This window comes from Fusarium pseudograminearum, chromosome 1 (genome assembly GCF_000303195.2).
Source record: "Fusarium pseudograminearum CS3096 chromosome 1, whole genome shotgun sequence".
Taxonomy (NCBI): Eukaryota; Fungi; Ascomycota; class Sordariomycetes; order Hypocreales; family Nectriaceae; genus Fusarium; species Fusarium pseudograminearum.
Genome location: NC_031951.1, coordinates 6,953,228 through 6,976,531, shown reverse-complemented (window position 1 = coordinate 6,976,531; position 23,304 = coordinate 6,953,228). Strand labels below are relative to the sequence as shown.

Sequence of the window (23,304 nt, the reverse complement as noted above, 5' to 3'; positions counted from 1 at the left end):
GCAGAGCAGCGTGGAGGATGATACCCCTGATGACCTTTGAACTTTATAGTTGGATCGATTCTGTACTTGTTATTGTCACGATATAGCCATCAATCTAATAACGCTCTTATGCCATCTCAAAGCCAGGCCCATGTACTGCTATGACCCTCACGAACACCTCCTCATTAACTTACGAACTCAACACCATGAACTACACGCATTATCCCAGTCCTGAATCAATCTGGGGGACTTGTCTTGTGACCATTGGCTTATTCCCAGGTGCTTCCGAGGCTGGCATGTCGCGTTGTACCAGATTGTTCGCGAGCCAGGGGGTCTAAATCGAGATGGACCTGAGCAGTACAGTAGATCATGTTGGTGTATGCACAAGACATGGTGGTGTATGCACAAGATATGGTGGTGTATGCTTGCCCAGCCACACACGTATTCCAGGGACATGTACTTGTTGTCTCGGTCGTAATGCGATCATCACTTTTCATCACACCTCGAGATCACTAATCTTGGTATACCAGGCTGCCGGGTTCATCACATCGTGCCAACCACCGATCTCACCAAGCCCATCTTGTACGACCAAACTCCACCATTTCATCCCATACGACCCGCCTCACTTCTTGTGGCGTCCTATAAGCTCACGTTTCACAAGAAAAAGCATCGAATCCACCATCCAAGAATCCCGAGACATTGCCTTGGGAGATGATTCTGCCGCATCGAAACTTGGGAAACCAAAGGCTGTATGCAGTCTCCGATGATGCAACGTCCAAAGAAGATGGGGAACACGATCGGTGGTTATAGTTGGGGTGATGCAACGCAGACGCCTCAGAGGGTGTATGCAAATTGTGTGGTTGGTATGTGAATGTGCATTTGTGAGGTCTCTGGTCATGAGAATTGCTTCGCTGAGAGGGAGACTAAGCCTGCGGTTGGCCTCGGTCATGAGAGATGGCAATCTGTCGAGTTGGTAGTCAGGCTGACCGCTGTCTGTGTATAAATAGGGCCAAGATGAAGCAGTCCAGAGAGAGTCCGGACTTGGATAAACAGAGTCATTCACTTCTCATTCCTCAAGACAGTCACAATGTGTCACGGCCATCCTCGACACCACCCCTGCGCCCATACATCCATCAACTGGCACTACTGCCCGTCGGCGCTCATCGATCTCGAGACAGGCTATGAGACGCCGTGCAGCAAGATGTCGTTCGCGGCAGCCCAGCCCACAAAGTCGGACTGTCCTCTCCAGAACTGCCAGTTCAAGAGCAAAGGTGGCAGTTGGACATGCTGCGCATGCCAGCAGGGTCCAAACACTCAGGGCTGGTGCACCAAGCCCCTGAGCAGGCTGACGATGAATCCCGAGTCCTTTTCTCTCGAGACTGTAGAGACCACGTGCGACCACGGGTGCTGCAGCGAGTGCGTACGATACGGTAAGTACCAAGGCTCCGGTCCAGATGGAGTGGTACGTGTATGACTGATGCTTCTCTTGCTAGGGCCAAGCTGTGATACTTCTTCGCCAGAAATGGCCTTTTCAGAGATTCGAAAGGGGTCTGCGTCGCGCAAGTTTGGGTACGGCAGCGCCACCAAGTCCCACCGTCGAGGATCTGCCTTTTCACTGCCCGTGTCAGAGGAGGATTCTACTCCCTCGCCATCTTCGTCAAAGTCTAGCTCTGGCAGCTCGAGATATAAGCTTGATCTGGAGTACACGTCGAGCAAGGTCAAGTCGAGCAAAAAGAGGCACAGAAGCAAGCGGTAGGAAACATGTGTGTTGCTGTTGTTGTTGTTTGTACAGGTGATGATTATGATGATAATGATGATGTTGGTGAATGCATGTTGGCATGTTGTTGTTGTGAATAGATGGGTGCCTGTTTTGGTCAGCACTTGAAGGTAGTGGTCACGATCGAGTTGTGGGCATTGGTGGCAGTTTCAGTCTCATTCTCAGCAAATATTTAGTATTCAATCTTATCTCATATTTAGTTACTACAGACTTTAGTCGGAGACTCAATCTCTCTACATCGATCTACGGTCAGATCTAGTCTGATCTACGGATATACTTTCCAGTTTGTCCACCCTGTCTCGTCTCGTATCGGCTCTCGCAAACCAAACCAAACCAGCCTTGAGAATAAACTTTTATAGTCAAAGCCACTGTCGAGTCAATCAGTCCACACTGCGGCCCGAGAATGAGATACGCCCGAGCGAAACGAATCTAGCTATTATCGGCTCTTTCCAACAACCCGTCTCGACGATGGCGTCGGGGGCTTCTCTCTACCGTCCGAAAGATGGGAAGAGAAGCCGCGTGATGATGATCTGCGATGGGCTGAAACGTCAGCCAATAGTCTGGATATGTATTTACCTCGGCAGGTAGCCCGGTAAGTCGAGAACGAGCAGGATGTGTTGAGGCCCGACACAAGAGTTGATAGTCATATATGCGCATTGGGCATTGGTGTTATTACTGGGAATATGTGCTACTACTCTAAATCTATCTTGCAATCTTGAGGCTCCATCTTGGTCGGCCTGGAACCTGCGGGCCTAACCTAGATGAATGGATGGCTAAATGGCTTGGGTTTCATGTCGATTTAGGTACTATAGTCAACGACAGTTTCGGCGACGCCTTTGACGGGACCGAGATTAATCTGGGCTTTTTTACTTGTCATGATAAGCTTCTGCCACTGGGTTTCATCAAAAGCCAAGCTCAATTGCAAAGTGTTGCTGTAGGTTAGTCTGGTACCTGGCGACAGTCACAGTTGAAGTGATCACATCTGGGATGGAATAGAATGTGATATATCCCTTGGCTGACAGCCGCCATTGGACTGCAATACGAGACACTATCATCTTTAATGTGAGCACCTGAATGTTCAGCTTACTTTATTGATTATCTGCATAGTATCACTGCTAACGGGTAGAAGTTACAGATTGAACTTAATGCATGATAATAAGTTGATCCCCTCCAATCCAGACCACGTGTAATGCCAGGATCATCACGTTAGCCATGTGCCTCTTGGCCCCCCCTCTTCGCTCTCTCTTCTCTTTTCGTTGTCGTTGCCACCATGTCATGCCATGTGGAAATGACGATCAGTTTGTCCCTCTTCAAGCTTGTCTTTTTCCGCTTCTACCAGCACCATCGTCATCATCATCGTCGCTCCCCCCAAAAAAGCCAAAGCCAAAGCCAAAGCCAAAAACCCCGTACCTACATGCCTACGTGGCTACCACGCGAGTGGCGGTTTTACCAAGGGTCTGCTGCCCTGATCATCACCAAAATAAAAGAAAAAGCATTCCAGTGACGAAAAAGGGCTTTGAGATTGTCCGTGAGATAGCCTTTTGGTGTTTAGCAGTGGGAAAAAGAGGTCCGTCCCCTACAGATTCAGGGCAGGTGGGTACTGAGATGGAGCCTGGGGTCTTCTTGTACGAGTGTTTTGCTCCAGGGGCACCTGGGGCACCATCTCGCCCGCCTGATCCCTGAATGTTTTGAAACGCCTACTATAGCTTTAGCTCAGTTCAGCTTTTTCAATTGATCAACGTTTGTTGTTGTTGCATGATAGAATCAATTTGTTCCTTACCGACAAAACTCATTAAATAATCACAAGTTTAATATATTGCCAACCCGACTTTTTAAGTTCAGTCCTAAATCACACCAGTCGAGTCCAGTCCACTGATCAAAGCTGTGTCCAGGCGTACTCTAAACTGTAGCGCATGTACACATCCTGTAGGTAGCACACCCCCCTGTAAAACAGCCCATTCGCTGAGACTCGTGCCTGTGCCGTTCGTTTTGTTAGGTGGCTTTAATCTCCAACGAATCTTGTCCCCTTTCCCCTCTCTCCCTCCCCATCCTTGCCCTTTGCTTTTTAATCCTCTTCAATAACTACTACCGTCCATCCGTTTCTTGTTTCTCGTTTTGACTCGTGAAGAAAAAGAGTAAAAAAAGAAGAAATACTACAAAAAAAGGAAAAATAGACCGCTGCTAAAACAGAAACCAACATCAAAACGGCCAAAGCCTCCATATACCCGTTCATCCGTTAGGTCTCTAGGCTTTCTTTTTTAAATTACCTACATACATAGCTCGCTCGCTATTGTATCGGCTTACCTCTACTATTACGTCTCTATCCACTTTCTCAAAAACCCACTATCTTCCCTCTCTTTCTTCATCTGCGGTTTCGCTTCTCCTTTTTACTCCTCTTTGCTTGCCTGGGAATCCTCGTCGTCGCGAGTTTCATAGATCCCATCTATAGTATTACTACCTATATCCGTATCCGCATCTGCCCTCGATTCTCCATCCCATCATCACCATGCCTGCTTCTCTGGACTCTTCCCGGCCCATCATGGCCCCTTCTGTAAGTTATGACCGCTCGGATCTTCTCTCTTTTTTTTTCTCATCCTCTCCTTTGTCCATCCACTTGGGCTTGCCCCCCTGGTCAGGTCCCGTACCGTACAGTCTAGTTCCGTCTCTAGTCTCGCCTGCTATGCCGTCCCTACGTCCGTCTGCCCACTTTGATGGATGATCGGTGCGTGCTGGAGAATGCAAGAGACGAAACCGAAACCACTGAAATGTGACTCTTTTACCTCACCGGCCGCTTGGTTCAGCCCATACAACCTTTGCTGGCACATGTACCTTGCCTTGCCTTGCCTTGGTTGTCATCCGTCTTTGTCCACTGCGCCCATCATTACCACCTTGACACATTCCCCTGTCACATCCTTTCCTCTCTCTAACTTGTTTTCTTTAACTATTTCTTGATCATCTCTTTTTTGTCCCGTCCGTGTCTGTCTGTGCCTGTGCCGGTGCCTACTTCAATCTTGTTTACTGCCCATCATGGCTAAGCCTTGGATCTCATCTCACGCTCACACCCAACCCGATCGCCAAACTACCAAAGAAAAAGAAAAGGATCAACCATCCACTGACTCTTCAAAGAACCGCGGCTCTGTTCGCTTCAGCACCTACAGCATGGCTCCCTCACTGTCTCCCACCGTCGGAACCACCGACTCTGCCCACGCCGAGATCCGCGACATCGCTACCGGCCTCGACCGCATGGAGAACAAGGCCCTCTCTTCCCAGCGCGTCATCCTCACCGACGAGAAGACAGACACCATGAGCAAGCTCGCCCTCGGCGCAAAGCTCGAGCGTGCTCTCGACAGGAGAATGAGTGGCCAGGACGCTGTCATGCGACCTCGCGGCCAGAGTCTCAACGAGAAGCTCAGCGAGAAGGAGTAGAACAAAGTCTCAAAGGAAACCACCAAAACAAACAACAAACGCAACAAAGCACATTGTCTTGCGAACAAGATACCCCTCGCAAACGAGAAACTCCTCTTTTTTAATTTTGATACAAAAATTATTTTGTTTTCGGCCTGGTCTTGGTCTTGACTCTCCTGAGCAGCGCACGCATGGCATGGCATCTTGCTCCTGTCGCAATTTTTTATTATTCGCAAACGGAATAACGCATCACGCCAATGATCAACTAAGGGGGAAATTACGTGGGAATATGAGCCACAACTCATCCAGCCTCTGATTTATGCTCGCAAAGCTCACAATCATGGATCTTGTTCAACGACTTCAAACACATGCGAATAGGGATCTGGACGGCTATTTGTTGACATCCGATTCCTTTTTTTTCTCTCGATTTTCTTTTTATAGGTTTTTGTTTACTCTAATGGCATGCTGCGATGGAACATATAAAGTGGCAAAGACGCAGGAATGGGGCATGAAATGCAATGCATGGAAGACTTCCTTTGGAATGGAATGGAATTTAGGGGACCAGGTGATTAAGGTTACGGTTAGGGATAAAGGGTGGGTGACTGTTTCGCATTTCCTTAATCTGTTAGGCGTAGCGAGTACAGAACAGAAGAATTGACTTGACATTATACGATTGAACTTCTATGGATATTTTACAGATCCCATGTTTACATATATGGGATACAGTGCATGCCTGCATAACACCATCATGATTTGTCTGATACTTGAATGAAGATTGAGTACTGCAAAGTCATGTTGACATGGACATTCATGCAATCCATCAGATGCGTTGCGTAGATATTAAAACTCCTAATAACCACGGCCAAACAAACAATGCCGTTCAAAGAAAAATTCCATATGCCGCTGTTACTGGCATTCCCTCACTGAGACCTCATAACTTCCATCGTTGCTTCGGAGCTTGCACCCATCTCTTATGTCTCGGGTGAATCCCGACTTCGTCTCAGCCTTCAAGAACATTGATCGAAAGCACTCAACCATGCTTCGTCAACTTAACCCTGCTGCTTCTCAATCCTTTCCTCGATCTCCCTCAATAGCTGCACCAGCTCTCCCTCCTCACCCTCAACCTCTAGTCCCCTCCTAATCCAGTCCCTGGCCTCTTCAAATCTGCCCATCTCGGCCAAGCATCTTCCTCTTCTCCACCAAGCCTTTGCATTTCCGACCCAGCGTGCCTCGACGCTCGCATGCGCATCCACGGCACCCTCAGCCCAGTTCTGCATCGCCATGTGCGCCTGCGCTCGGTTGGCAAGCAGTCCGCTGATCTCCTCCCGCACGAGCGCAGCGGGCTCCCACATGGGGCGCTGCATGGCCATCTGGACACCCAGAGTGTAGAACTTGATGGCCTCGGGGAACTTGCCCTTGCGGTATTCGTTGTTGCCAGAGTCGCGGAGCTTGGTCACGTTGGCAGTGCGCTTGGGGTTGACGGGCACGGGAGGTGGGGGTGCGCCTGAAGGGTGCTCGATGGTAAGGAGAGAGCGGTGGAGTGTGTTGAGAGCTTCAAGTTCGGCGGCGAGAGAGCGCGACGCTTTTTGCGAGGTGATGGCCTTGGACTGAGGGTCCATCTGGATGGGAAGGAGATCGAAGTGATCGAGATCCGACATGTTGGCGGTCGTAGTAGATATTTTCTTTTGCTTATGGATGTGGTTATGTCTTCTTAGAGGTATTATTTCTTTCTTTTGTTCGGTAAGTCTTGAGATTGTAAAAGAGTGACTTGGTTTGGAGTGTAAATGACAAAGTGTTTCGATGTTGTCCCACTGCACCAGTGTAACGGCGTGGGTGAGGACACCTCACAAAAAGCTTATCTTATCAGCACATGACACCCCAGAGAGCAACCACCATACCCTACAACGAGACCATTTTGTATCGGCACCATGAAGAGGCCTTGATCTTATATGACTGTTCTATATATTTTCTAATTATATGTACTCTATCTTATATATTATAAATATCACTCATATCTAGCTTGAAAAGTCTGTGGCCAAGTGCAGTGCTTGAACTTGCGCATGCATACTCACTCCAGAGGATACTACTTGATCGACGTTACACTCAAAACGACTTTTAGAAACCCTATTAAGATCATCACTCTGTTTCTTTTACACAGATCGATAATATATCGCTAGTCATACTCAGAGTGACACCAAATCTTTATTTGACAGACATGAAGGCGATTGCGCTGTCACATTACAAGAACCGCGAGGATGAATGAGCAGGTAGTAATCCACATGATATCACTGCATCATTTACAAGACACCCGCTCACTTGGAGCTTGAGCTTAAACACTGACGTCAACATCAACATCAACGGACACAAGGCACAAGACACTACATTCACATGAAATCATAATTGATCAAACAAGAGCCTTTCCTTTTCTACTCCTATTGTGCAAAATGCGAGACCCTGTCCCGTTCAGGGAAGCGAAACAAGATCACCTCCCATTGCCATCACTCATAAAACCCGTCCGCCGAACTCTGGCGTCCTTGGGTAAACACAGGATCAATGACAATCGCCAGCCTCCGTCAAACGTTCATCAACAAAGCATCCCTCCTCCACATCATCAAAAGCCTCACCACATATCCCAAAGTTCGAAGAGGTATCCACACAAGAGTCTCAGTTATCCTCATGCAAATCATGTTGAATTGTCGGAACTCTGTGCTTTAGATTCTTCTGGTCGCGGGCAGTAAGTGCAAAAAGAAGCATTCGATAATCGTGGTTGGGGACTTTTCATTTAGAACATTTCTTTTGGGGGGGAATCGACATCTACTCCTCGAGCCACCCTTGCCATCACTCAGCAAATCAAGTAAATCCCTTTGAACCACCGCGCCATCTAATGAAACGCATGAGAAATGATAGACGTTGCCAAGCTGTGCCTAGACCGGCAAGATGCTAGGTCGAGGGATATGAACAGCTTAGTAGCCGTAGTTGGCAAGAGCCTTGGAGGTCTCCTCCTTGACAGTGGCGTTCTTCTTGGCATCGGCCAGTTGTCGGGCGGCAATCTTCTTGCGCTCGTAGTAGGCGGCACCCTTGGCCTTTCTTCGCTCCTCCAAACTGTGAAAAGTTAGTTTGTGTTCATTGAGGGACACATCATCGAGAAAACATACCGGGCAACGACATCCTGGTACTTCCAGCCAACCTCGTGGGACAGACGACCGACAGTGCAGAACTTGCGGCCGGGCTGGAGTCGGAGAACGCGGAGAGCCTGGGGAACGACGACCTTCTTGGTCTTGTCGTAGGGAGGGGGGACACCCTCGAAGACCTTAAGGCGCTCGAGAGCAGCGGCACCACGGGCAGTCTTGTGGGGGATCATGCCACGGACGGCCTTGTAGAAGATTCGGGAAGGAGCACGGAAGTGGAAGGGACCTATATCGAGTCAATGACTGTTCTCCAGTGTTCAGGAAACGGCTTCGACTCACCACCGCGGGTGGGGTTGTATCGGGTGATCTTTCGGAGGTGGGCGTGGTACTTGACTGTTGTCATAATCAGCTTGGTTGCTCTTCAAACGGCATGTGGTGTTTGTCCCATAGGATGCTCGGCCACATATCGAGAGTCTGTGGTATCGTGGGGTAGACATACGCTTGGCGCGGAAGAACTCTCCGGAGATGTTGAGGGCCTCACAACGGACGATAACAATCTTCTGACCGCTAAGGAGCTGCTTGGCGACAATAGAGGCGAGTCGGCCAAGGAGATGGCCCTTGCCATCGATGACGACCTGTAAACGCACACAACGGTCAGCAAAATGAGTCTTCAAGACCAATATTCCCATCTGAAAGGCGAGCGACGAGCAGCGTCAACAAGAAATGCAGGCGCTGAATGCTGAGATCCCAAAACGCCTCCAATCCCATCGCCAACATATCCCAGTTGCCCGCAGCTCGTCTTGCACTTGCACATCAAGGCAATATTGATTTGGTGTTTTTTTCTGTCGGTGGCACTCACAACTTGCTCGAAGCTCGACATCGTAACCGTCTTTTCTGGGGGGATTAAAGAAAAGGAAAGAAGGGCAGCTCAGTCGACGGCTAGACAAACAAATCCTCAAACCGGTCGGCGAAGATTTGGATTTCCTGTGCTGCTGGGGTTAGTCGTCCCTCGAATTGTTGGGTGCAAGTGGTCGCGATACTGATTGACGGGCGAAAAATCCAAGGACCATTCGAGAGGGCTCGTTGTGCCTTGTACGCTAACCGTTAGTGGAAAAGACTGTTAGCAGCGCAAGCGACTCAGTGAGTTGCTTAGGGCTTAAAAGACCTATTGATGAGTTGAGCCGGAGAAATGCCGAATCACCAGAATAAGCCGAAAGTGAGATGACTGATGACTGATGACTGAGCAAAATGCAGAGCCTCCACTTTAGGCTCTCCACGTGATTTGATTGAATCTGGGCAGTTCTGATGATGCAAGACAAGAAGACCAAGAGAAGGGTGGGTGGGTGATTCACTGCTAGCCGAGGGTTACATCAGAGATGGTTATGAACTCAAGTTGCATGTCTGTATGGTAGGTAGAGGTAGGCATCAATTTTGGTGTATTTCAATCAAATTATTATGACAATCTGCTCAAATGCTGTCTATCATTGTCATCATCGTCAAGGCTATTTCGTTCCTTGAATCTATTGTACAGCTTGTTCTATCAAGAGCAATCAATCGTAGTCGATAAGTCGTTCCCAGCAACGCCAAGTGCACTCAAATTAGACAATCTTTTCAGTCCACCTCCAATAATATCATTCAACGCCTTTGCTTGTATGCGGGCTTAAGAATCCTTTGCAACATCCAAATCCTTCAAGGTCTTTTGGACCTGTCTGACCAATTCCTTTCTTCGCGCTCTGACCTCAGGCATTCCTTCAGCCTCAACACCGTCGCACTTCAGCATAATGTGCATCATGATGCTCTCGGATAGTTTGCGGTGATCCTCCTCCCTCTTCTTGGGGTCTGAAGGTGGTGATTCAATGTATTCGGCGGACAATGGCAACCACTTGATCTGGTACTCAACGGCCAGGTCGTCCAAGACCTTCATGGGGCCGCTAGTAGCTCCTGTGGATGCAGGCGGTGCTGGAGGCGATCTGGGGTGATCAAAGGTAGAGGCGCTGTCACGAGGACTGCCTGATAGAGAATCGCCATCACTGGCAATGCCCTTTTTCTTACTGCGCTTGTTCTTGCGGCGGCGTGTTTTTCTGTCGTCTCGAGGGGCATCGACAATAACCATTTCCTCCTCTGAACCACTACTGACATCACCGACCTCGGGCATGACAGCCATCAACTCGCTGTTGTTCTTAACACCATAATCTCGTACTGGCGCCATGGGGTCCTTGAGTTGCTTGCCCTTGTAAAGGAGCTTAATACGTGAAGTTCCGCGCTCAGGAAGCTCCATCATCAACCCAACCCGATCCTTGACATCAATCACCCGCAGCTTGCCATCTCCGATCGCATAGGCGGGGAAGTGAGCAGGATATGTTATGCCGCGGTTTTTGATAAGGAGGATATCGTCTTCTGGAGCTGGTGGGGGTGCGGTCGAGTGAGATCTGGGATAGTATCGTTCCTCGGTGACGCCATCAAGATCTTGAGAGGTGATGTAGCTGAAATCGTCGTCGGTGACAGCGGGGACGCCGCTGGGCATAGAACTGTAAGGCGAAATCTGTTCGCGGCCAATAGACCAGCCGTATCTCGACATTGTTAAAGGTACTGCGACTAGAACAGCGAGGCTGCTGTAAACGAGGGTTGGAGGGACGCCGAGAGTGTCTGATATGTATTCGCCCGAATCTTGAAAGGCAGACGAGAGGTTAGCCAACGCCCCGTTGAGGTAGGACGTGACGTTTTGTAAGGCACCGGGAGATGCCACGATTTCTTGGGCGGAATCCACCTTGTTCGACGGTTTCTAAGGTGGTCCCGAACAGGACACCCTAGAGGCAAATGGGAATACGAGTGCAGCAGCAATTGACCAAGGTCCTGGACAGGAAGAAAGGTCAGGACAAGGCGGTCGGTCGATAAAGCTGAGCGACTGGTGGTTCTCTTGTGATCGACCCGTGGGCTGATGTGGAGCGATGAGCAGAACAGGTGGGCGGGCTTCTATGCAAGGCGTGCAACGACAACCAGGAGTTTGCGAACCGCGGGCAAAATGCGATGATCACGACCCTTGCTTGGGATAGGGGCCTACGCCTAACCTGCGCTGTTCGCCTGGTTCCGTGTTGCGCAACAACACAAAGCCAGTTGGTGCTTGCGGAAATGTAAAATACCGTAACCCGTCAGTGGTACACGGCGAGACTGGGCAAACGGGTGTATCGGGCTGGGCTCTTTTTCGAGTGACACCGTGAGGGGGCTTGGGCGTCAGTCAGTCTTTGTCCAGGCCAAGCTGTGCAGTACAGGACAATCGGCACAATAGCGCGAGTCTAAAGCGCTGTACGTATTCTGTATTGGTGATGACGGGGGCGATGCAATGCAAGAAACCGGGCAGCTTTTAGGGGACACTTGAAAACTGCAAGACGTGAGAGCGGCGATTGGTGGAGATGTGGGCGAGAGGGGGACAAGTGCAGTACAAGAGGTCGCCCCAAGAAACAAATCGAATGCAAGAAATATGCACTGAAGATTTGACTCGTCTTGCTTTTCTCTTTTTTGGGAATAGCGAAAGCTTGCGCGCGTCAAGTTGCGTGTACGTTGCAGATGGAAAGTCTAACAGTAAAAAGGGAGAGGCCAGATTATGGATTTTTCTAAATTTGATAATCTATGGACCAGGACCTGGTACGCATGGGCACTACTAAAAGCCAAGAGCCGCACGGGGATTCCAACAACAGCGCTTCTATTCCAGGTGCATGGCCTGACAATTGGCAATCGAAACCTGGGGGAATGTGTCAGACTGTTCTAGCGGGAAAATCCTAATCAAGGGGTCCAGAAGCCACTAGATTTGTTTGAGACGGTGGTTCAACAACTTTGACTTTGGCACGACTTGTGTCAAGATTTATTTGTGTAGCATGTAGCACTTTAAACAAATGTACTGCAATTGTGAGCTGAACTTTATCGAATTTTGATCATCCACACAAAGTCCTATGATTCCATCGTGAGCACTGGGCTGATGTCAGATGCAGGTTAGTACATATCATGAAGTTTGTCAGTGTTTTACGGTGGGTATGCAGAGCCACCACATGCACTTCTTTTATTAGATCTTTATCCGTTCATGATGGCAATCAATCCAATGGGAAATGGATGGATGAGGAAGAGCCCCGTGACTAGACTGTGCTCCATTTGTTCGGCGGTTGTTGCTCAATTTCATCCCCTCTCGAGTGGAGGTTGAAAACTGAGTTATCATGACTAGTCAAACAGAGGGACCACCACAGGACCCTCATCGACAGGAACCATTGATAGCTAGACTTAAAAACATTCGAATGAGGCTCTGGCAGGTGGGTTGCATAAAAACCGATACTGATTTAGTGGTTGATATAAATATTAGATCACTCTTGGTGTATGTATGGCCTAAGAGTGGACTAATGATTTCGTCTGTACTGCTTCAAGTCCCTATTTTTTTGCTACTGTCTTGCTAACCATAAAGGTTTCTAGAAGCCATCTTATAGATGCTTAAGACATTGTGTCGGGGCTTGTTGCTCAAGTAAAGAATGATCGAAAGACTCATAAAGAAACTTTGTGTAAAAGTAGGGGAGGTATTTGTTCTACGACGTTGGGTTTTAAAAACATAGTTCTGGCCTATATGGGTTGTTCACCTACCCTAGGCTCTGCCATCAATAAGAACGGAATCATCACCATTCATTTATTCTGCAAGTCATGGCTCGTACAATATTCTTTGTTGCTGTAACTTGTAACTATGAAATAATGATGAGCCACATGATGATTCAACAAACAGTTTGCTCTCCTCATCATTATATATGCTTACTTGTCTATCGTGTGCATGTAATCTATTCTCCGGCCATGCTTACAAGGGTTGATCGGCAGTTGTCCACAAGCAAACAGAATAGTTAAGCAAGTGCTTATGGTGTTCCTTTGAAAACACCAATAAAGCATCACCTTCTTTCTGTATGCCGGCTTGATGATTACAGATCAATGCAAATTGATCGCAAATTTAGTTGCCTTCTCCGGATGCTGAAGAGACGCAATGGGACTGATTCCAAAGAACCGCATGTGATTACTTAATCCGGACCGCCAGCTGATTGCATCATCGCACCTATTTTTCAGTCGCCGAACTGTCTCTGGCCACTGACAAAGCAAACCGCCCTCAGCTGCAGCGCATAATCCATTACATCTCGCAATCCGTCCCTCTAACCCAGCGCCTTGGAATAAATACCTCCCCCACTTCTGCCTTCCTTATGAGTTTCTTTCGATCATTCTTCACTCGAGCAACAAGCCCCGGCACAATGTCTCAAGCATCTACCAAGGTTCAGCAGCTTATCGACAACAACTCTGTTGGTATGTTATCTTGTTGCAGTTGAGTGTTGCGCGATAGCTAACATTTTTCGCAGTTGTCTTCTCCAAGTCTTACTGCCCCTACTGCAAGCAGACCAAGAAGACTCTGGATGATTTGAACACCGAGTACGAGCTCCTTGAGCTCGACGAAGTTTGTAAGTTTGACCCAAGGTTTCCTTGAAACTATATCAGCTACTGACAACTCGCAGCCGATGGCTCTGCTCTCCAGGACGCTCTCGAGAAGATCTCTGGCCAGCGTACCGTCCCCAACGTCTACATCCAGCAGCAGCACATTGGTGGTAACTCGGACCTCCAGAGCCTAAACTCTGGCGGAAAGCTCAAGAACCTTCTCAAGGAGGCCAATGCCTTGAAGGCGTAAGAATTCACGAAAATAACAACGAAAGATGGACACTATGGGCTAAGGACATCCAATGCTTCCAGTTCTAAGCTTTAGAGGTGTCCATACACCGCACAAGGCGTATAGATTAGGCAATTGAGGATTAGACGGTATTACAGCTTGGGCAACAGAGCCCCAATTGAGTAGAATTCATGACTTTGAAGAACTCCATCCGAGTCCTCGTGCATTACATATTGATACATGCCTAAATCTCCGTAATGTACATCTTTTTACTGCAAACCGAATCCTTTCATATAACCTGTGTGGCGACTGTGCCAACAGGTCGCTCAACAAACTCCATGACGCCATTGATGATGTTCTTCCTGGCCTCCTCTGACGCAACCTTACTTCCAGCTAGGTAGTTGAGCCACAACAACCTTGAAAGTCGCTCGTCGTCAACAGTTCCCAGGACAGTCTTAACGGGTTCCTTGCGCGTGCTGTCGTTATAAGTGATTGTCATCTTTCCGGCACCGTCTCGAACGAGCAGAAGTTCGTTCTTCTTGGCTACCTGACCTCGTTGAAACAATACCTTGAAATGCTTCATGGCCTCGCCGAACGACTCGTCGTTGTAGTCTGGGTTACGAGCCGAGCGAGCCTGCACAGCTCTAACGAGACCGTCGCGCATGTGGGGGAAGTCTGTATCTCTAACAGGAATGATGCGGAACGCTGAGCGGCACCCGGCGTCCTTCAGAATCATGTTCCATGTCTCCTCGCCCTCGGTAGCATCCTGAAGAGCCTTTCGCAGATCCTCCTTCTCGGAAGGAATCAGTGTCGTAGCAAGAGGGTTGATCTTCTTGACCAAGTAACGCTGAAGCTTCTCCACATCCTGAGTAGCGACGTAGAAGCCCACTACATACACCTCGAAGCCGAGGAAAGTCACTGTTCTTGTTCCTAATCCGACCAGTGTAAACTCGGTTCCATGCTTGTCCGTGACGGCGGCTGCAATCGGGCCAGCTACATCACCAGCTGATCCAACATTCTCCACTTCTAACGTTCGGGGGAACAACTTGACGGTTGTGTTGCCTGTAGGGACGACCTCGTTTCCATCTTCGTCATGAATAACCACTTTTCGCTTCTCGCCCGCCTCTGTCTTGAAGATCTCTGTTGGCACCTGGGTATCGCACTTGATCACTGCCTTTTCCTTTTCTCCTTGTGCTTCAATGGCCTTCTTGAGTTTCCATGCCGTATAAACGAAGGAAACGATACCAGCGATGGCACCGGCAGCCAGGAAAGCCGTGCGGTTTTGCTCGTAATCCCGTCGCTTCGAATTGAGCTGGTTTACATCGAGATCATCGGTCAGACGGTTTGATCGCTGGGAGAACAGAGACCGGCGAGTCGTTCGGACGATGGCGCATCTAGTGTGGGCTGATGCGCGAAGCGCAGGGCGGAGAGTTGAGGGGCGAAGCATCGTGGGATTTAGGATGGGATATCGAGGGTGACGCCACTGGCCAACAACACAAAAGCAATGTCTACCCGAGTAATAAGAAAATGGATAGACCTCGATGGTGATGGTCTGAGTTGCGGAAGAAACGGGTAAACCTCGTCCGAGCCCCACAAATTAATCGACAAGCTTAATCGGTTGCTTGCTTACTACGTCAGCGATGCCATCGCGAGGGTCCTACCCTGTAACGATAGGATCCTGAAGTGGAGGGATCATGGTTCTCCAGGATTAAGACGTCATGGCGGAGATGGGTATTGCTTGTGATTTAGATGATAGAGCATTTGTAAAAACGAAACGAGTCTCGCTAATGCTAGCCGAGCTATGATACCGGTTCATCTCACCTGGAACTGAAGCGTGACTTTTGTTTCATGCGTGAGTTTGATCATGAATAAACCCCAAATAAATCAGTCATTTCCCATTTCTTATGTATCCATAGGTACCTATATTCTACACAAATAGACAGCGCTAATATTCTCGTTGCTTTCTGTCCCAAATACCCGTAATTATTTCAAATGAGCTACTCTAGGCTTATTACTGGTTCAAGCCACATGCGGGACGAGATTGACTCACAATTTCAACCTCAAATCAAATCGCTATGCTTACCTACTTCATGTGTGTAAAGGTAGATGCTTGTCATCTTCCCCGCAGCGTTAACGACGCAAGGCGTCTATTTTGTGACGAATGGAAAGGGTATCAACCTAGTTGTTGAAAGATTAGTATTTGTAGAGAACTATGTTGGTTGAAAACGCCGCGAAAGAACACGTTAATAAAAATCATGTGAGCAAAGGGATGTTTAGGAACAATTAAACCCTTCTTCCGAAATTTCAGACGTGTAAACCGAGCACGAGGTATTCTGAAACATGCATCATTCCTTGCATCAGAGCCACTAACTAATCGAAACAACAAGTCACACACGACCATCACCATCACTATCACCAGCATCATCACCATTCTTAGACCCGCAGACTTCAAACCCCTGACTTGACCAGTCTCGAGTGACAAAAAAAAAGACCGTGTCAAACCCCAAACCCCACTACGGACATCCCGCCCGACTACGACGTAAGGAGGAGATCTAGGCTGAGGATCATCTGGCCTGGGTTCGCTCGTCTCGAATCGAGAGGGAGTCACTTGAGAGAGAGTTTGCAGTTGCAACGCAAGACTACAGTGCAGCATCGGCAATTTGCAGGGGACGCGGCTGAAACCAATCGCTTGGTGCAGGGCCGTAGAGAGAAATACAAACGCCTCAAATCGTGCCGCCCCCGTGGATACTTGTCGTTCTTGATCATTTGGCTGTGTCATAGGTCTTGTTTTCCCTGCTTTTGAGGTACCCAAACCCCAGCAGCCCAGCTACGCTACCGCTGTCGCTACCGCGCCCAAGCCAACCTAACCTAAGCAACCTAACTTCGACCAAAAACCGCCGCCCCGTTTCGGCTCTAACCTTGCCTTGTCTTGACAATTCAATTCAACATCCTCTTATTGTTGTCGCCGTCCCCTCCAACGACCTGCATCGGTTTCGTTTTGGTCGCGATATTGACTTTTAGACCTACGAGCGAACTTGTTTGTCTCCGCCTCGCTACTTCGAATACTATTGCTGTCCACCGCCCGCAGAAGGAACCTTGGGGGCCGCCCACAGCAGCAGCTGCTTAAGAATCACCCTGTGATCCCTGATTTCCTCCGCCTTAATCCTGCCCAAACTTAGTACCTACTACACCGAAAGACGTCACCACATAAACAAACTCACAAACGGTCCGCATCCCTGTGAAGCGCTTCCCTTGTCTTGTCAAACACCAAAGACATGGCCGCTGCTGCCACTCCTACTGCCGCCGCGAGGCCAAGTCCTGCCCCCGCCGACTCGCGGGAAGACTCACGATCCTCATCCTCCTCAACCTCCCCAGCGCCCGCCGACAACGAAGAATCCGACTTCTTTCTTGGAGCCAACGATTCCCAGTCCAGCATAGGGGTGCCAAACTTTCAAGATATGCAGGTCGAGGATGCCTGCCAACCGCCCGTTCATCGGTTGCCGAACGAGATCCTCATCAGTGTGTTTGCCAAACTCAGTTCCACCTCCGATCTATTTCACTGCATGCTTGTTTGCAAACGCTGGGCTAGAAACACCGTGGATCAACTATGGCACCGCCCTGCGTGCACAAATTGGAAGAACCATGCCAGCATCTGCCAAACTTTGGGCATGGAGAACCCTTCTTTCAGGTACCGCGATTTTATTAAGCGCCTGAACCTGGCCGCTCTCGCCGATAAGGTCAACGATGGTAGCGTCATGCCTCTTTCGGTTTGTACCCGTGTCGAGCGGTTGACTCTCACAAACTGCCGTAACCTGACCGATTCCGGTTTGATTGCCCTGGTGGAGAACAGCAACTCCCTATTGGCACTCGATATTTCCAACGACAAGAACATTACAGAGCAGTCCATCAACGCCATCGCCAAGCACTGCAACCGACTTCAGGGACTCAACATCTCGGGTTGTGAAAGTATTTCCAACGAAAGCATGATCACTCTGGCGACTAGCTGTCGCTATATCAAGAGGGTTTGTTTTGCGACAGTACCGAATTTTTGCAATGACTAACTGTGCATAGTTGAAACTCAATGAATGCGGCCAGCTGCAAGACGACGCTATTCACGCTTTCGCCGAGAACTGCCCCAACATCCTCGAGATTGACCTTCACCAGTGCGCTCGCATCGGCAACGGCCCAGTGACTTCCCTCATGGTCAAGGGCAACTGCCTACGGGAGTTGCGGTTGGCAAACTGCGAACTTATCGATGACGAGGCCTTCTTGTCACTCCCCTATGGACGAAGCTTTGACCATCTCCGCATTCTGGACCTGACTTCATGTCATCGTTTGACAGATGCTGCTGTCCAAAAGATCATTGATGTAGCCCCTCGCCTTCGCAATCTTGTTCTTGCAAAGTGCCGGAACATCACTGATACAGCCGTTCATGCTATCTCTAAGCTTGGTAAGAACCTGCATTACGTGCATTTGGGTCACTGTGGGAACATCACCGACGAGGGCGTCAAGAAACTTGTTCAGAACTGCAACCGTATTCGATACATTGATCTTGGCTGTTGCACCAACTTGACAGATGAGAGTGTTAAGCGTCTTGCTCTCTTGCCCAAGTTGAAGCGTATCGGCCTTGTGAAATGCAGCTCTATCACTGATGAATCTGTCTTCCACCTCGCCGAAGCTGCGTACCGCCCGCGTGTGCGACGGGACGCTAGTGGAATGCTTGTTGGCAACGAGTACTATGCCTCCAGTCTCGAGCGCGTCCATCTGAGTTATTGCGTCAACTTGACCCTCAAGGTTCGTTGATCCTTTGTCTAAACTGTCGCTATCACTGACAATTCACAGAGCATCATGAAGCTACTCAACTCCTGTCCACGACTGACCCACCTGAGTTTGACTGGAGTCGCCGCCTTCCAACGTGACGACTTCCAACCATACTGCAGACAAGCGCCTCCTGGTATGTATCTCGAGACTGTTTTGTAATATTGCTAACTAGATCGTAGAATTCACCCAACACCAAAGAGATGTGTTTTGCGTCTTCTCTGGTACCATGGTGTCCAAGTTCCGCGACTTTCTCAACACTTCACCGCAGTTTGAGGATATGTGGGACAATGGCTGGAATCGACCAGCAGTCTTTGGTTCACGACGCGCTGTTGCAGCCAGCCAGCCGACGGCACCTCCTGGAGATGGAGTCGATGACGAAATGGTAGATGACGAAAACGACTTTGAGGGATTGGACGGTAGCGAGATGGTTGTGGATGCTCAAGCACAGAATCCTGTCAACGGAAACGGAACCGTGAACCCCAACGGATTGACAAACCAGACGTTCCAACAAGCTATCCCTATTCCTCCCCCACTTCCTGGTTTTCCAATAGGTCAGCACCCTACATTCTTCCAGCCGTACACCCGGTTCTTGTCTTCGTCGCCATTCTTGCGACAAGATCCAAGACTGTTCAGGCCAATGTTTTTTCAGACCAGCATTAACAACATGACAGAAGGCGGAGTGCCACAACCTATGACCAGTCAGGCGAGCGCAGCACCTCTTGGCCATGGGGGCCCAGTAAATGGAGAATCCCCCACTGGTGCAAGCACGGCGACGATCCACCGGCCGCAGGAGAATGGGGATCAATCTGACTCGATGAACTGAACAACGAGAACCTTGCTTTCGCTTACTTAGACAACGCACCAGATTTGTTTTGTGTTTCTTTCCCTTGCTCACGGTATGTGGATCGATGGATCTCTTTGAAGGAACGTCACTAATGGTTGGCAGAATTAGATTATGCGTGCTTACACACGGACGGTATGGCTAGACGGGACAGAGCGTATCAAGGAGTTTTGTGTTTGCATTATCCTATAAGCCGCTGTTTGCGGCAATGACATTAACGGTGGGGACCAAGTATACCTATACCAGGACACAGATAGGACCGGGAGGCTGCGACAATTGATCACTCACATTAACATTCATGAGCTTTGGTTTTATGTACAACCTTTGATAGGAGTTTGAGCACCCGCAGTGGTCGCAATGTATTGTGTTTTAATTATGAGGCTATTAGGTTGTTGGAGTCAGTACCAAACCAGCACCGCGAACACGCGTCGGAAACTTGTCCGAACTGTTAGAATACAGAGAATAGAATCATGCCTCAAGTTATAAGGTCCTTCTAGAGACAAGCCTCAGCTTCCACAGACTACCAGTGTCTAGCCAGTTCAGTCTTAACATCAAGTGTGCACCTGTCGCTGTTTGGCTTGAGCATTTGCATTACAAAAGGTATACTAATTTTGATCTTGAGAAATGAATGAAGTTCAGATGAGCCATATCCAACTTCGACTCTTAAAATTTGAACACTATCGCATCTCCCCGTCTTGAAAACCTTGCTAGACCTTCTCATGACTGGTTCGCGCACTTGCATCAGAGTTGGGATGTGTGCTATCAGCCATGTGGCGGGTCATCTCAACATAATCATACGCAAACTCGCCCAACTGTCCATCATCTGTACCAAGCTCTTCCTCCTCGGGAGCTACGCGCAGAGACAGACCAGGGATGAGGTTGAGAATGAAGAGCAGAAGGCAGGTCAGTACAAAAGACCAGGCGAAGCAGGCTAGAGTACCAGCAATTTGGTAACCCAACTGGACCCAGTGGCTATCGACCCAGCCGATGGGGTCGTACTCTCCACCATCAAGAGCAGCGATGGATTTACTGTAGCGAGTTAGCTGTGTTAGAAACAAGAAAGAAGGGGGGAACTTACGTTCCAAAGATACCGGTGAGGATGTTACCAGCCATACCACCAACTCCATGGATAGCAAAGATATCAAGACTGTCGTCAATGTTCATGACGAACTTGAGCTTGGTAGCAAAGTTGCATACAACACCACCGCAAATTCCGATGATGACCGCAGCCCAAGGCTTGACGAAGCCAGCGGCGGGAGTAATAGCGACAAGACCAGAGATGGCGCCGGAGCAGAAACCAATTGTGCTCCACTTCTTCTCAAGACGATAATCAAGTAGGATCCAGGCGATAGCACCGCATGAGGCAGCCAGGTTGGTCACATAGCATGCCATGATGGCGCGGATGTTCATAGCAAGAGCTGAACCGCCGTTGAATCCAAACCAACCGACCCAGAGGAAAACCGTGCCGAGAACGACATGAGTGACGTTGTGAGGACGGTAGGGGAGACCATTGTTGCGGTTGTAGCCAGTACGCTTGCCGAGCATCAGGGAGTAAGCAAGGGCGCATGTTCCTGAAGCGACGTGAACGGGACCGCCTCCTGCAAAGTCGTAGCTGGGAAGGTTGAAGAGCCAGCCGTTAGCGTTCCAGGTCCAGTATGCGATAGGGTCGTAGACGATGGTGGACCAGAGGAACATGAAGACGATGGCCGGGAGGATGCGACCTCTGTCTGCCACAGCACCAATGGCAAGAGCAGGTCTATCATTGTTAGTGTGGTGATTAGAGGTGATCAACAAGAGACTCACGTAATAGCAGCAAACATGCCCTGGTAAAGACAGAAGAGAATATCAGGGAGAGCAGAGGAGCCGTTGGGCTGAGCAAGTGTCTCCATGAGACCGAACTGGGTGAGATCGCCAAAGAAGGCATTTCCAGTTCGCGAAAAGGTCAAGGAATAACCCCAGAAGAACCACTGGAAACTGATGACAGCGACAGAGACCATTGACAAGAGGATCAATGTCAGGGCCGACTTGCGACGAGCAAGACCACTGTAGAAGAAACCCACGCCGGGAATCATGAGAAGAACGAGCACGGCGCTGGTGACCAGGAAGACCAAGTGGCCTGTCTATTCACGATTAGTCAAGGACATACAGTGACTTTAGCAACACATACCTCATAGAATATGTTGAGGTCAGAGACGCCAGACGAGTAGCCATCGTCGGCATGATCGCTGGTGCCATTGTAAGGAGTCGCCATCGTGACAACACTATGCGTTTATGAGACGCAAGCTCTTGATCCAGGCCTGATTCAAGTCCAGCTCAACTTTGACAGCTGGAAAGAGTGGGATGATGGAGGACCAGGGACTCGGGTCAGGGAGGCTTGATACTTATTTAAACCAAAAAGACCCGACGCAACTCGCGACGAGCCAAGACAGAGTGTCTATGGCGACCAGGGGAGGGTACGGCAGATAGTGTGGGGGATGCTAGATAAGACGCCCGCAGGTTAAGCAACAACGGGAAGGCCACTCCGTTGAACTGAACCGAAAGAGCCACATGCTCGGGTTGATGGCATCTTAGACGTATCAATATATGGAACAAGGCGATGCCAACAGGATCAAAGAGTCAGGTGCCAAGACGAGCTGGCTGATGATCATCCACAGCCCTAAACTTATCCCATGATAAGCTTGAATACGAAACTCGTTGTGACAAAAGCGTTGACTTTGAGTTGACAAGCTTATTTTTCCCAGAGGTGAGAGCTTTGGTTGTGTTAACGGCCCCCCTGTTAGTATGTTCCTGAGTCTGGCACACACACGTTGCTGCTTATCACGCCAGCATTCCGATTCGGTTGTATTGGGATGGACGCCACGCCAGGTTTAAATAGCCTGCACTGATAAGCTCAGATATGCCTATAGGGCGCGCCTAGTAGTAGTCTTTACTTGGCAGTTGGTCCGCGACGAACATCTTTTCTTGGCCTTAGGTAGTGCAGGCATTTGGGTGTTTGATGAGTCGGTATGCATGTTCGGAAGAAAAGAGAGGAAACGCGGAATGAGACTATAATTCTGATTTGTTGTACCCCTCTCTGACCAAGATGAGGAATCGAAGGAATATGCGGCCGCAGGTATTGTTATAACATCGAACTTGGCACTCTGATTCGCTGTTGTTTAGTATATTTAGGCTGGAAATCCTCCAGAGAGGCTTCGACTTTGACACTGTCTGGATGAGTTAACAGACCAAATTTAGATAACGAAAAAGCTCCGAGAAGAGACTCATGTCCGAACACCCTCTTCTGAGACAGGGACTGAGCTTTGAGCTTCCCCAGACCCGACGGACTGTACAACCGAAGCATGCCTGTGTCGTCTATACTTCTTATCTGACATGACTTGAGGGCTGTCCAATTCCAGCAGGAGACGTTGATTGAGACTCGATAGAACGTATATGATTGGATGGTTCTTATCTCTTGGCAGATTCGGCGGAGCGCCTAGCGTAAAGACCCTGAGCTGAGGGAACCTAATCCTTGTCCTTGTATGTCGTGTCGCTCGGCCGATACTTGATACAGGTAGCGAGATATCTTGTGTGAATTTGTCATGTCTTGTCAAGACTTCGAATAGTGCTTATTGTAAAACACCAAGCTTTGTCAAATATCTCACTGTGTTGCGTTGAGCTCTGGGAATAAGGACCTCACATTGTG

The 23,304-nt window shown here is 49.1% G+C and overlaps 9 protein-coding genes across 9 annotated transcripts, besides 3 other annotated features; 4 read left to right on the top strand and 5 right to left on the bottom strand.

The window, feature by feature from the left end:
• Window positions 1–1,066: 1,066 nt before the first annotated feature.
• Window positions 1,067–1,735, top strand: FPSE_00526 (uncharacterized protein; the record flags this gene model as incomplete). Its single annotated transcript, XM_009253646.1, has 2 exons — window positions 1,067–1,409; window positions 1,473–1,735. The coding sequence occupies 2 exons, from the start codon at window positions 1,067–1,069 to the stop codon at window positions 1,733–1,735; spliced, it is 606 nt and encodes a 201-aa protein (XP_009251921.1).
• A 37-nt stretch (window positions 1,736–1,772) lies between these two features.
• Window positions 1,773–1,805: a microsatellite.
• A 2,457-nt stretch (window positions 1,806–4,262) lies between these two features.
• Window positions 4,263–5,182, top strand: FPSE_00525 (uncharacterized protein; the record flags this gene model as incomplete). The annotated part of the gene is made up of 2 exons (XM_009253645.1): window positions 4,263–4,307; window positions 4,883–5,182. 2 exons carry the CDS (start codon window positions 4,263–4,265, stop codon window positions 5,180–5,182), a joined length of 345 nt encoding a protein of 114 aa, XP_009251920.1.
• Window positions 4,585–4,604: a microsatellite.
• A 1,028-nt stretch (window positions 5,183–6,210) lies between the features above and the next one.
• On the bottom strand, window positions 6,211–6,819 carry FPSE_00524 (uncharacterized protein; the record flags this gene model as incomplete). Its single annotated transcript, XM_009253644.1, has 1 exon — window positions 6,211–6,819. One exon carries the CDS (start codon window positions 6,817–6,819, stop codon window positions 6,211–6,213), a length of 609 nt encoding a protein of 202 aa, XP_009251919.1.
• Window positions 6,820–8,124: 1,305 nt separating this feature from the next.
• FPSE_00523 (uncharacterized protein) lies at window positions 8,125–9,169 on the bottom strand (the record flags this gene model as incomplete). The annotated part of the gene is made up of 5 exons (XM_009253643.1): window positions 8,125–8,263; window positions 8,317–8,575; window positions 8,629–8,682; window positions 8,789–8,924; window positions 9,149–9,169. 5 exons carry the CDS (start codon window positions 9,167–9,169, stop codon window positions 8,125–8,127), a joined length of 609 nt encoding a protein of 202 aa, XP_009251918.1.
• A 780-nt stretch (window positions 9,170–9,949) lies between these two features.
• On the bottom strand, window positions 9,950–10,867 carry FPSE_00522 (uncharacterized protein; the record flags this gene model as incomplete). Its single annotated transcript, XM_009253642.1, has 1 exon — window positions 9,950–10,867. One exon carries the CDS (start codon window positions 10,865–10,867, stop codon window positions 9,950–9,952), a length of 918 nt encoding a protein of 305 aa, XP_009251917.1.
• A 2,686-nt stretch (window positions 10,868–13,553) lies between these two features.
• On the top strand, window positions 13,554–13,981 carry FPSE_00521 (uncharacterized protein; the record flags this gene model as incomplete). Its single annotated transcript, XM_009253641.1, has 3 exons — window positions 13,554–13,605; window positions 13,659–13,757; window positions 13,812–13,981. The coding sequence occupies 3 exons, from the start codon at window positions 13,554–13,556 to the stop codon at window positions 13,979–13,981; spliced, it is 321 nt and encodes a 106-aa protein (XP_009251916.1).
• A 268-nt stretch (window positions 13,982–14,249) lies between these two features.
• FPSE_00520 (uncharacterized protein) lies at window positions 14,250–15,407 on the bottom strand (the record flags this gene model as incomplete). The annotated part of the gene is made up of 1 exon (XM_009253640.1): window positions 14,250–15,407. One exon carries the CDS (start codon window positions 15,405–15,407, stop codon window positions 14,250–14,252), a length of 1,158 nt encoding a protein of 385 aa, XP_009251915.1.
• Window positions 15,408–16,356: 949 nt separating this feature from the next.
• Window positions 16,357–16,391: a microsatellite.
• Window positions 16,392–17,235: 844 nt separating this feature from the next.
• On the top strand, window positions 17,236–19,604 carry FPSE_00519 (uncharacterized protein; the record flags this gene model as incomplete). Its single annotated transcript, XM_009253639.1, has 4 exons — window positions 17,236–17,982; window positions 18,032–18,754; window positions 18,803–18,914; window positions 18,961–19,604. 4 exons carry the CDS (start codon window positions 17,236–17,238, stop codon window positions 19,602–19,604), a joined length of 2,226 nt encoding a protein of 741 aa, XP_009251914.1.
• A 725-nt stretch (window positions 19,605–20,329) lies between these two features.
• FPSE_00518 (uncharacterized protein) lies at window positions 20,330–21,873 on the bottom strand (the record flags this gene model as incomplete). Its single annotated transcript, XM_009253638.1, has 4 exons — window positions 20,330–20,651; window positions 20,701–21,378; window positions 21,426–21,742; window positions 21,790–21,873. 4 exons carry the CDS (start codon window positions 21,871–21,873, stop codon window positions 20,330–20,332), a joined length of 1,401 nt encoding a protein of 466 aa, XP_009251913.1.
• Between the last annotated feature and the right edge of the window lie 1,431 nt (window positions 21,874–23,304).